Genomic DNA, 13,402 nt, shown 5'->3' with positions numbered 1-13,402 from the left:
TACTCTGTATCTAACCCTGTGCTGTACCTGTCCTGGGGGTGTTTAATGAGGACAGTGCAGAGGGAGTTTTACTCTGTATCTAACCCTGAAGAACTCAGGTTAGTTATTGATTTTCTTTTTTTGTTTTCAGAGACCTCACTGATGAATGCCAGTCACGTCTCCCAGCTGGACCGAGACAGTGTTCTTGTCTGTGTTGACAGTAAGTTTTTTACATTACACTCGGTACCTGACAAGAGGTTGTTTCTGTCACTCAATCCTGTTTCTGTCAGTGTTCAATCCAGGAGAACACACACCGAGGGTCAGTACTGAGGGAGCGCCGCACTGTCAGAGGGTCAGTACTGAGGGAGAGCTGCACTGTCAGAGGGTCAGTACTGAGGGAGTGCCGCACTCTCAGAGGGTCAGTGCTGAGGGAGCGTTGCACTGTCAGAGGGTCAGTACTGAGGGAGTGCTGCACTGTCAGAGGGTCAGTACTGAGGGAGTGCTGCACTGTCAGAGGGTCAGTACTGAGGGAGTGCTGCACTGTCAGAGGGTCAGTACTGAGGGAGGGCCGCACTGTCAGAGGGTCAGTACTGAGGGAGTGCTGCACTGTCAGAGGGTCAGTACTGAGGGAGGGCCGCACTGTCAGAGGGTCAGTACTGAGGGAGCGTTGCACTGTCAGAGGGTCAGTACTGAGGGAGTGCTGCACTGTCAGAGGGTCAGTACTGAGGGAGTGCTGCACTATCAGAGGGTCAGTACTGAGGGAGGGCCGCACTGTCAGAGGGTCAGTACTGAGGGAGTGCTGCACTGTCAGAGGGTCAGTACTGAGGGAGCGCCGCACTGTCAGAGGGTCAGTACTGAGGGAGTGCTGCACTGTCAGAGGGTCAGTACTGAGGGAGTGCCGCACTGTCAGAGGGTCAGTACTGAGGGAGGGCCGCACTGTCAGAGGGTCAGTACTGAGGGAGCGCTGCACTGTCAGAGGGTCAGTACTGAGGGAGTGCCGCACTGTCAGAGAGTCAGTACTGAGGGAGTGCTGCACTGTCAGAGGGTCAGTACTGAGGGAGCGCCGCACTGTCAGACGGTCAGTACTGAGGGAGTGCCGCACTGTCAGAGGGTCAGTACTGAGGGAGTGCCGCACTGTCAGAGAGTCAGTACTGAGGGAGTGCTGCACTGTCAGAGGGTCAGTACTGAGGGAGTGTCACACTGTCAGAGGGTCAGTCCTGAGGGAGCGCCGCACTGTCAGAGGGTCAGTCCTGAGGGAGTGCCGCACTGTCAGAGGGTCAGTACTGAGGGAGCGCCGCACTGTCAGAGGGTCAGTACTGAGGGAGTGCCGCACTGTCAGAGAGTCAGTACTGAGGGAGTGCTGCACTGTCAGAGGGTCAGTACTGAGGGAGTGCTGCACTGTCAGAGAGTCAGTACTGAGGGAGTGCTGCACTGTCAGAGGGTCAGTACTGAGGGAGTGCTGCACTGTCAGAGGGTCAGTACTGAGGGAGTGCTGCACTGTCAGAGGGTCAGTACTGAGGGAGTGCCGCACTGTCAGAGGGTCAGTACTGAGGGAGTGCCGCACTGTCAGAGGGTCAGTACTGAGGGAGTGCCGCACTGTCAGAGGGTCAGTACTGAGGGAGTGCCGCACTGTCAGAGGGTCAGTACTGAGGGAGTGCCGCACTGTCAGAGGGTCAGTACTGAGGGAGTGCCGCACTGTCAGAGGGTCAGTACTGAGGGAGCGCTGCACTGTCAGAGGGTCAGTACTGAGGGAGTGCCGCACTGTCAGAGGATCAGTACTGAGGGAGTGCCGCACTGTCAGAGGGTCAGTACTGAGGGAGTGCCGCACTGTCAGAGAGTCAGTACTGAGGGAGTGCTGCACTGTCAGAGGGTCAGTACTGAGGGAGTGTCACACTGTCAGAGGGTCAGTCCTGAGGGAGCACCGCACTGTCAGAGAGTCAGTCCTGAGGGAGCGCCGCACTGTCAGAGGGTCAGTACTGAGGGAGCGCCGCACTGTCAGAGGGTCAGTACTGAGGGAGTGCTGCACTGTCGGAGGGTCAGTACTGAGGGTGTGCCGCACTGTCAGAGTGTCAGTATTGAGGGAGCGCCGCACTGTCGGAGGGTCAGTGCTGAGGGAATGCCGCACTGTCAGAGGGTCGGTACTGAGGGAGTGCCGCACTGTCAGAGGGTCAGTACTGAGGGAGTGCTGCACTGTCAGAGAGTCAGTACTGAGGGAGTGCTGCACTGTCAGAGGGTCAGTACTGAGGGAGTGCTGCACTGTCAGAGGGTCAGTACTGAGGGAGTGCCGTACTGTCAGAGGGTCAGTACTGAGGGAGTGCCGCACTGTCAGAGGGTCAGTACTGAGGGAGTGCCGCACTGTCAGTGGGTCAGTACTGAGGGAGTGTCACACTGTCAGAGGGTCAGTCCTGAGGGAGCGCCGCACTGTCAGAGGGTCAGTCCTGAGGGAGTGCCGCACTGTCAGAGGGTCAGTACTGAGGGAGCGCCGCACTGTCAGAGGGTCAGTACTGAGGGAGTGCTGCACTGTCAGAGGGTCAGTACTGAGGGTGTGCCGCACTGTCAGAGTGTCAGTATTGAGGGAGCGCCGCACTGTCGGAGGGTCAGTGCTGAGGGAACGCCGCACTGTCAGAGGGTCGGTACTGAGGGAGTGCCGCACTGTCAGAGGGTCAGTACTGAGGGAGTGCTGCACTGTCAGAGAGTCAGTACTGAGGGAGTGCTGCACTGTCAGAGGGTCAGTACTGAGGGAGTGCTGCACTGTCAGAGGGTCAGTACTGAGGGAGTGCCGCACTGTCAGAGAGTCAGTACTGAGGGAGTGCTGCACTGTCAGAGGGTCAGTACTGAGGGAGTGCTGCACTGTCAGAGAGTCAGTACTGAGGGAGTGCCGCACTGTCAGAGGGTCAGTCCTGAGGGAGCGCCACACTGTCAGAGGGTCAGTCCTGGGGGAGAGATGGGGGAGAGGAGCCGGAGAGATGGGGGAGAGGAGCCGGAGAGATTGGGGGAGAGGAGCCGGAGTGATGGGGGGAGAGGAGCCGGAGAGATGGGGGGAGAGGAGCCGGGGAGATGGGGGGAGAGGAGCCGGAGAGATGGGGGGAGAGGAGCCGGAGAGATGGGGGAGAGGAGGGGGAGAGATGGGGGGAGAGGGGTCGGGGAGATGGGGGGAGAGGAGCCGGAGAGATGGGGGGAGAGGTGCCGGAGAGATGGGGGAGTGGAGGGGGAGAGATGGGGGGAGAGGGGCCGGGGAGATGGGGGGAGAGGAGCCGGAGAGATGGGGGGAGAGGAGCCGGAGAGATGGGGGGAGAGGAGCCGGAGAGATGGGGGGAGAGGAGGGGGAGAGATGGAGGGAGAGGAGGGGGAGAGATGGAGGGAGAGGGGCCGGGCAGATGGGGGGAGAGGAGCCGGAGAGATGGGGGAGAGGAGGGGGAGAGATGGAGGGAGAGGAGGGGGAGAGATGGAGGGAGAGGGGCCGGGCAGATGGGGGAGAGGAGCCGGAGAGATGGGGGGAGAGGAGCCGGAGAGATGGGGGAGAGGAGGGGGAGAGATGGGGGGGGAGGAGCCGGAGAGATGGGGGGAGAGGAGCCGGAGAGATGGGGGTAGAGGAGCCGGAGAGATGGGGGGAGAGGAGCCGGAGAGATGGGGGGTGAGGAGCCGGAGAGATGGGGGGAGAGGAGCCGGAGAGATGGGGGAGAGGAGCCGGAGAGATGGGGGGAGAGGAGCCGGAGAGATGGGGGGAGAGGAGCCGGAGAGATGGGGGAGAGGAGCCGGAGAGATGGGGGGTGAGGAGCCGGAGAGATGGGGGGAGAGGAGGGGGAGAGATGGGGGGAGAGGAGCCGGAGAGATGGGGTGAGAGGAGCCGGAGAGATGGGGGGAGTGGAGCCGGAGAGATGGGGGGAGAGGAGCCGGAGAGATGGGGGGAGAGGTGCCGGAGAGATGGGGGGAGAGGTGCCGGAGAGATGGGGGGAGAGGAGCCGGAGAGATGGGGGAGAGGAGCCGGAGAGATGGGGGAGAGGAGCCGGAGAGATGGGGGGAGAGGAGCCGGAGAGATGGGGGGAGAGGAGGGGGAGAGATGGGGGGAGAGGAGCCGGAGAGATGGGGGGAGAGGAGCCGGAGAGATGGGGGGAGAGGAGCTGGAGAGATGGGAGTAGAGGAGCCGGACAGATGGGGGGAGAGGAGCCGGAGAGATGGGGGAGAGGAGCCGGAGAGATGGGGGAGAGGAGCCGGAGAGATGGGGGGAGAGGAGCCGGAGAGATGGGGGGAGAGGAGCCGGAGAGATGGGGGGAGAGGAGCCGGAGAGATGGGGGGAGAGGAGCCGGAGAGATGGGGGGAGAGGAGCCGGAGAGATGGGGGGAGAGGAGCCGGAGAGATGGGGGACTGTCTAACAGTGTTGCGGTGATTTTCAGACTGTGTGAAGATTGTGAACATGCACGGGGAGCTGTGTCACCGGATGGGGACTGAGATGACATTCAGATTTTGTGTGCAGACGGTGGGTGAGTATCTGGCGACGGGATCTTCCTCAGCCTGTTTCCCTGGTAACGGGGGTGACGGGCAGGCGGGCACCCTTCCCAATATCTGCAGTGGAAGTGCAATCCGAGCTGACGGTCCACGATTCGCATGGAGGTGATTCACTAACTGACCTGTCACTCGCGCTTCGAGCTCTCCACAATACGGCAATACTGTCCTCCACCGACGGTAAATTGTGTGGAGCAATCACCGCCTCCTCTCCAGAGACCTGTCTGTCGTTCTGCTCGCAGGGCCTGCCGACTCCATCCGGTCAGCACTCTGCACCCATTCTCTATTCACCCTGTAACTCGACTCACACACCTGTTTTCCATTGTGTAGTGTGCCTGCAGGATAGTGTCCTCGCGTTCTGGAGACACGGGATGCAAGGCCAGAGCCTGCAGACAAATGAGGTAATATTTACAGTCGTGGTGGGGACGGGTCTGTCACTGTGTAACACTGGGATACAGTACTGGTGGGGATGGGTCTGTCACTGTGTAACACTGGGGTACAGTACTGGTGGGGATGGGTCTGTCACTGTGTAACACTGGGGTACAGTACTGGTGGGGACGGGTCTGTCACTGTATAACACTGGGGTACAGTACTGGTGGGGACGGGTCTGTCACTGTGTAACACTGGGGTACAGTACTGGTGGGGATGGGTCTGTCACTGTGTAACACTGGGGTACAGTACTGGTGGGGACGGGTCTGTCACTGTATAACACTGGGGTACTGTACTGGTGGGGATGGGTCTGTCACTGTATAACACTGGGGTACAGTACTGGTGGGGATGGGTCTGTCACTGTGTAACACTGGGGTACAGTACTGGTGGGGACGGGTCTGTCACTGTATAACACTGGGTACAGTACTGGTGGGGACGGGTCTGTCACTGTATAACACTGGGGTACAGTACTGGTGGGGACGGGTGTCACTGTATAACACTGGGGTACAGTACTGGTGGGGACGGGTCTGTCACTGTATAACACTGGGATACAGTACTGGTGGGGATGGGTCTGTCACTGTGTAACACTGGGGTACAGTACTGGTGGGGACGGGTCTGTCACTGTATAACACTGGGGTACAGTACTGGTGGGGACGGGTCTGTCACTGTATAACACTGGGCTACAGTACTGGTGGGGACGGGTCTGTCACTGTGTAACACTGGGGTACAGTACTGGTGGGGACGGGTCTGTCACTGTATAACACTGGGGTACAGTACTGTTGGGGACGGGTCTGTCACTGTATAACACTGGGGTACAGTACTGGTGGGGACGGGTGTCACTGTATAACACTGGGGTACAGTACTGGTGGGGACGGGTCTGTCACTGTATAACACTGGGATACAGTACTGGTGGGGACGGGTCTGTCACTGTGTAACACTGGGGTACAGTAATGGTGGCGACGGGTCTGTCACTGTGTAACACTGGGGTACAGTACTGGTGGGGACGGGTCTGTCGCTGTATAACACTGGGGTACAGGACTGGTGGGGACGGGTCTGTCTCTGTATAGCACTGGGTACAGTACTGGTGGGGACGGGTCTGTCACTGTATAACACTGGGGTACAGTACTGGTGGGGACGGGTCTGTCACTGTATAACACTGGGGTACAGTACTGGTGGGGACGGGTCTGTCACTGTATAACACTGGGGTACAGTACTGGTGGGGACGGGTCTGTCACTGTATAACACTGGGGTACAGTACTGGTGGGGACGGGTCTGTCACTGTAACACTGGGGTACAGTACTGGTGGGGACGGGTCTGTCACTGTATAACACTGGGGTACAGTACTGGTGGGGACGGGTCTGTCAGTGTATAACACTGGGGTACAGTACTGGTGGGGACGGGTCTGTCACTGCATAACACTGGGATACAGTACTGGTGGGGACGGGTCTGTCACTGTATAACACTGGGGTACAGTACTGGTGGGGACGGGTCTGTCACTGTATAACACTGGGGTTCAGTACTGGTGGGGACGGGTCTGTCACTGTGTAACACTGGGGTACAGTACTGGTGGGGACGGGTCTGTCACTGTGTAACACTGGGGTACAGTACTGGTGGGGACTGGTCTGTCACTGTAACACTGGGGTACAGTACTGGTGGGGTTGGGTCTGTCACTGTATAACACTGGGGTACAGTACTGGTGGGGACGGGTCTGTCACTGTATAACACTGGGGTACAGTACTGGTGGGGACGGGTCTGTCACTGTATAACACTGGGATACAGTACTGGTGGGGACGGGTCTGTCACTGTATAACACTGGGGTACAGTACTGGTGGGGACGGGTCTGTCGCTGTATAACACTGGGGTACAGTACTGGTGGGGACGGGTTTTTCACTGTATAACACTGGGGTACAGTACTGGTGGGGACGGGTCTGTCACTGTATAACACTGGGGTACAGTACTGGTGGGGACGGGTCTGTCACTGTATAACACTGGGGTTCAGTACTGGTGGGGACGGGTCTGTCACTGTATAACACTGGGGTACAGTACTGGTGGGGACGGGTCTGTCACTGTATAACACTGGGGTACAGTACTGGTGGGGACGGGTTTTTCACTGTATAACACTGGGGTACAGTACTGGTGGGGACGGGTCTGTCTCTGTATAACACTGGGGGACAGTGCTGGTGGGGACGGGTCTGTCACTGTATAACACTGGGGTACAGTACTGGTGGGGATGGGTCTGTCACTGTGTAACACTGGGGTACAGTACTGGTGGGTACGGGTCTGTCACTGTGTAACACTGGGGTACAGTACTGGTGGGGATGGGTCTGTCACTGTGTAACACTGGGGTACAGTACTGGTGGGGACGGGTCTGTCACTGTATACCACTGGGGTACAGTACTGTTGGGGACGGGTCTGTCACTGTATAACACTGGGGTACAGTACTGGTGGGGACAGGTCTGTCACTGTATAACATTGGGATACAGCACTGGTGGGGACGGGTCTGTCTCTGTATAGCACTGGGTACAGTACTGGTGGGGACGGGTCTGTCACTGTATAACACTGGGGTACAGTACTGGTGGGGACGGGTCTGTCACTGTATAACACTGGGGTACAGTACTGGTGGGGACGGGTCTGTCACTGTATAACACTGGGGTACAGTACTGGTGGGGACGGGTCTGTCACTGTATAACACTGGGGTACAGTACTGGTGGGGACGGGTCTGTCACTGTATAACACTGGGGTACAGTACTAGTGGGGACGGGTCTGTGACTGTATAACACTGGGGTACAGTATTGGTGGGGACGGGTCTGTCACTGTATAACACTGGGGTACAGTATTGGTGGGGACGGGTCTGTCACTGTATAACACTGGGGTACAGTACTGGTGGGGACGGGTCTGTCACTGTATAACACTGCGGTACAGTACTGGTGGGGACAGGTCTGTCACTGTATAACACTGGGGTACAGTCCTGGTGGGGACGGGTCTGTCACTGTATAACACTGGGGTGCAGTACTGGTGGGGACGGGTCTGTCGCTGTATAACACTGGGGTACAGTACTGGTGGGGACGGGTCTGTCACTGTATAACACTGGGGTACAGTACTGGTGGGGACGGGTCTGTCACTGTATAACACTGGGGTACAGTACTGGTGGGGACGAGTCTGTCACTGTATAACAGTGGAGTACAGTACTGGTGGGGACGGGTCTGTCACTGTATAACACTGGGATACAGTACTGGTGGGGATGGGTCTGTCACTGTATAACACTGGGGTACAGTACTGGTGGGGACGGGTCTGTCACTGTATAACACTGGGGTACAGTACTGGTGGGGACGGGTCTGTCACTGTATAACACTAGGGTACAGTACTGGTGGGGATGGGTCTGTCACTGTATAACACTGGGGTACAGTACTGGTGGGGACGGGTCTGTCACTGTATAACACTGGGGTACAGTACTGGTGGGGACGGGTCTGTCACTGTATAACACTGGGGTACAGTACTGGTGGGGACGGGTTTTTCACTGTATAACACTGGGGTACAGTACTGGTGGGGACGGGTCTGTCTCTGTATAACACTGGGGCACAGTACTGGTGGGGACGGGTCTGTCACTGTATAACACTGGGGTACAGTACTGGTGGGGATGGGTCTGTCACTGTGTAACACTGGGGTACAGTACTGGTGGGGACGGGTCTGTCACTGTGTAACACTGGGGTACAGTACTGGTGGGGATGGGTCTGTCACTGTGTAACACTGGGGTACAGTACTGGTGGGGACGGGTCTGTCACTGTATAACACTGGGGTACAGTACTGTTGGGGACGGGTCTGTCACTGTATAACACTGGGGTACAGTACTGGTGGGGACGGGTCTGTCACTGTATAACATTGGGATACAGCAATGGTGGGGACGGGTCTGTCTCTGTATAGCACTGGGTACAGTACTGGTGGGGACGGGTCTGTCACTGTATAACACTGGGGTACAGTACTGGTGGGGACGGGTCTGTCACTGTATAACACTGGGGTACAGTACTGGTGGGGACGGGTCTGTCACTGTATAACACTGGGGTACAGTACTGGTGGGGACGGGTCTGTCACTGTATAACACTGGGGTACAGTACTGGTGGGGACGGGTCTGTCACTGTATAACACTGGGGTACAGTACTGGTGGGGACGGGTCTGTCACTGTATAACACTGGGGTACAGTACTAGTGGGGACGGGTCTGTGACTGTATAACACTGGGCTACAGTATTGGTGGGGATGGGTCTGTCACTGTATAACACTGGGGTACAGTATTGGTGGGGACGGGTCTGTCACTGTATAACACTGGGGTACAGTACTGGTGGGGACGGGTCTGTCACTGTATAATACTGCGGTACAGTACTGGTGGGGACAGGTCTCTCACTGTATAACACTGGGGTACAGTACTGGTGGGGACGGGTCTGTCCCTGTATAACACTGGGATACAGTACTGGTGGGGACGGGTCTGTCACTGTATAACACTGGAGTACAGTACCGGTGGGGACGGGTCTGTCGCTGTATAACACTGGGGTACAGTACTGGTGGGGACGGGTCTGTCACTGTATAACACTGCGGTACAGTACTGGTGGGGACGGGTCTGTCACTGTATAACACTGGGGTACAGTACTGGTGGGGATGGGTCTGTTACTGTATAACACTGGGGTACAGTACTGGTGGGGACGGGTCTGTCGCTGTATAACACTGGGGTACAGTACTGGTGGGGACGGGTCTGTCACTGTATAACACTGGGGTACAGTACTGGTGGGGATGGGTCTGTCACTGTATAACACTGGGGTACAGTACTGGTGGGGATGGGTCTGTCACTGTATAACACTGGGGTACAGTACTGGTGGGGACGGGTCTGTCACTGTGTAACACTGGGGTACAGTACTGGTGGGGACTGGTCTGTCACTGTATAACACGGGGATACAGTACTGGTGGGGACGGGTCTGACACTGTATAACACTGGGGTACAGTACTGGTGGGGACGGGTCTGTCACTGTATAACACTGGGGTACAGTACTGGTGGGGACGGGTCTGTCACTGTATAACACTGGGGTACAGTAATGGTGGGGACGGGTCTGTCACTGTATAACACTGTGGTACAGTACTGGTGGGGATGGGTCTGTCACTGTATAACACTGGGGTACAGTACTGGTGGGGACGGGTCTGTCACTGTATAACACTGGGCTACAGTACTGGTGGGGATGGGTCTGTCACTGTATAACACTGGGGTACAGTAATGGTGGGGACGGGTCTGTCACTGTATAACACTGTGGTACAGTACTGGTGGGGATGGGTCTGTCACTGTATAACACTGGGGTACAGTACTGGTGGGGATGGGTCTGTCACTGTATAACACTGCGGTACAGTACTGGTGGGGACGGGTCTGTCACTGTATAACACTGGGGTACAGTACTGGTGGGGATGGGTCTGTCACTGTATAACACTGTGGTACAGTACTGGTGGGGACGGGTCTGTCACTGTATAACACTGCGGTACAGTACTGGTGGGGACGGGTCTGTCACTCTATAACACTGGGGTACAGTACTGGTGGGGACGGGTCTGTCACTCTATAACACTGGGGTACAGTACTGGTGGGGACGGGTCTGTCACTGTATAACACTGGGGTACAGTACTGTTGGGGACGGGTCTGTCACTGTATAACACTGGGGTACAGTACTGGTGGGGACGGGTCTGTCACTGTATAACACTGGGGTACAGTACTGGTGGGGACGGGTCTGTCACTGTATAACACTGGGGTACAGTACTGGTGGGGACGGGTCTGTCCCTGTATAACACTGGGGTACAGTACTGGTGGGGACGGATCTGTCACTGTATAACACTGCGGTACAGTACTGGTGGGGACGGGTCTGTCACTGTATAACACTGGGGTACAGTACTGGTGGGGATGGGTCTGTCACTGTATAACACTGTGGTACAGTACTGGTGGGGACGGGTCTGTCACTGTATAACACTGCGGTACAGTACTGGTGGGGACGGGTCTGTCACTGTATAACACTGGGGTACAGTACTGGTGGGGACGGGTCTGTCACTGTATAACACTGGGGTACAGTACTGTTGGGGACGGGTCTGTCACTGTATAACACTGGGGTACAGTACTGGTGGGGACGGGTCTGTCACTGTATAACACTGGGGTACAGTACTGGTGGGGACGGGTCTGTCACTGTATAACACTGGGGTACAGTACTGGTGGGGATGGGTCTGTCACTGTATAACACTGGGGTACAGTACTGGTGGGGATGGGTCTGTCACTGTATAACACTGGGGTACAGTACTGGTGGGGACGGGTCTGTCACTGTATAACACTGGGGTACAGTACTGGTGGGGACGGGTCTGTCACTGTGTAACACTGGGGTACAGTACTGGTGGGGACGGGTCTGTCACTGTATAACACTGGGGTACAGTACTGGTGGGGACGGGTCTGTCACTGTATAACACTGGGGTACAGTACTGGTGGGGACGGGTCTGTCACTGTATAACACTGGGGTACAGTACTGGTGGGGACGGGTCTGTCACTGTATAACACTGGGGTACAGTACTGGTTGGGAGAGACACTGTGGAGAGATTATGTTTCCTACTTTGATTTCCCTCTGTAGATAACTCAGGAAATAACAGATGAAACGAGGATGTTCCGTGTGCTGGGCACCCAGAGGTGAGAATCCCGGTGGGGTGTCAGTTGTCCTGTTGGTCAGTTGGACCATGTTCGGAGGGAGCGAGCGAGGCACCACCCACTCAGCCCCAGGGTGCAGAGAGGAGCTCCCCTCACTTCCAAGCGGGATTCTTCTACCCTGGGGAAAAGCCTCTGACTACCCACTCTGTCCATGCCCCTCATAATCTTGTGGACCTCTATCAGGTCGCCCCTCACCCTCGGTCATTCCAGTGAAAACAATCGAGTTTATCCAACCGCTCCTCATAGCTAATGCCCTCCATACCAGGCAACATTCTGGTAAATCTCTTCTGCACCCTCTCGAAAGCCTCCACATCCTTCTGGTAGTGTGGCGACCAGAATTGAACACTATACTCCAAGTGTGGCCTAACTAAGGTTCTCTTCAGCTGCAACATGACTTGCCAATTCTTATACTCAATGCCCCGGCCAATGAAGGCAAGCATGCCATATGCCTTCTTGACTACCTTCTCCACCTGTGTTGCCCCTTTCAGTGACCCGTGGACCTGTACTCCTAGATCTCTCTGCCTGTCAATACTCTTGAGGGTTCTACCATTCACTGTATATTCCCTACCTGCATTAGACCTTCCAAAATGCATTACCTCGCATTTGTTCGGATTAAACTCCATCTGCCACCTCTCTGCCCAAGTCCCCAACCGATCCATATCCTGCCCGATCCTCCGCTGTCGGTCCAGCTGTGGAAAAACAGCCCGACTTTCACAGCCAGAGAGGTTCATCATCAGGCGCAATATTCCAAAGTATCGGGAAAGGGAAACCTGCTGGGAGGGAGCGGAGCGAATTGGTTTGATCAGCCGAGTGGCCAGCTGCAGTGGTCGGACTCTTGCCTGCTAATACGGATGGGTTGTCTTCCCACAGGGATATCATTCTGGAGAGCACACCGACTGACAATCCAGACGCCCAGAGTAATCTCTACATCCTCACAGGCCACAAGAGCACTTACTGACACGGGAGCCGTGGGAGTGTTGGGAATGGGAGCGGCGCGGATCTTCGAAGAGACGAAACCTCTCCGGGTTCAGGAAGGTCTTGGGTTACGTGTTATTTAAGTGATTGTGTAAATGTCCAGATTAAACTCAAAGTTAACTTTCCAATCAAGCATTTGTGTCACTTCTAAACGAGATCACCCTATCTCTATAACCACCTCCAGTCCCGACAACCCTCCCTATCTCTATAACCACCTCCAGTCCCTACAACCCTTCCTATCTCTATAACCACCTCCAGTCCCGACAACCCTCCCTATCTCTGTAACCTCCTCCAGTCCCTACACCCCTCCCTATCTCTGTAACCTCCTCCAGTCCCGACAACCCTCCCTATCTCTGTAACCTCCTCCAGTCCCTACAACCCTCCCTATCTCTGTAACCTCCTCCAGCCCCTACAACCCTCCCTATCTCTGTAACCTCCTCCAGTCCCTACAACCCTCCCTATCTCTGTAACCTCCTCCAGCCCTACAACCCTCCCTATCTCTGTCACCTCCTCCAGCCCCTACAACCCTCCCTATCTCTGTAACCTCCTCCAGCCCCTACAACCCTCCCTATCTCTGTAACCTCCTCCCAGCCCCGACACCCCTCACTATCTCTATAACCGCCTCCAGCCCCTACAACCCTCCCTATCTCTATAACCGCCTCCAGTCCCGACAACCCTCCCTATCTCTGTAACCTCCTCCAGTCCCTACAACCCTCCCCATCTCTATAACCGCCTCCAGTCCCGACAACCCTCCCTATCTCTATAACCGCCTCCAGTCCCGACAACCCTCCCTATCTCTATAACCGCCT

At 56.4% G+C, this 13,402-nt stretch overlaps 1 protein-coding gene across 1 annotated transcript in view; it reads left to right on the top strand.

Moving 5' to 3' along the window:
* LOC140406535 (mitogen-activated protein kinase kinase kinase kinase 5-like) overlaps positions 1-12,725 on the top strand; it is a gene marked incomplete at its 5' end in the record, with an annotated part of 38,821 nt that extends 26,096 nt beyond the window's left edge. Inside the window, 5 exons of the mRNA XM_072494538.1 lie at positions 131-199; positions 4,374-4,460; positions 4,813-4,883; positions 11,545-11,600; positions 12,489-12,725. Of these exons, the coding sequence (XP_072350639.1) occupies positions 131-199; positions 4,374-4,460; positions 4,813-4,883; positions 11,545-11,600; positions 12,489-12,576 (371 nt within the window). The remainder of the gene's footprint in view (positions 1-130; positions 200-4,373; positions 4,461-4,812; positions 4,884-11,544; positions 11,601-12,488) is intronic.
* Between the last annotated feature and the right edge of the window lie 677 nt (positions 12,726-13,402).

The sequence above is a fragment of the Scyliorhinus torazame genome, unplaced genomic scaffold (genome assembly GCF_047496885.1).
Source record: "Scyliorhinus torazame isolate Kashiwa2021f unplaced genomic scaffold, sScyTor2.1 scaffold_594, whole genome shotgun sequence".
Lineage (NCBI taxonomy): Eukaryota > Metazoa > Chordata > Chondrichthyes > Carcharhiniformes > Scyliorhinidae > Scyliorhinus > Scyliorhinus torazame.
The sequence above is the reverse complement of the archived record's forward strand: the minus strand, read 5'-3'. Positions and strand labels throughout refer to the sequence as shown.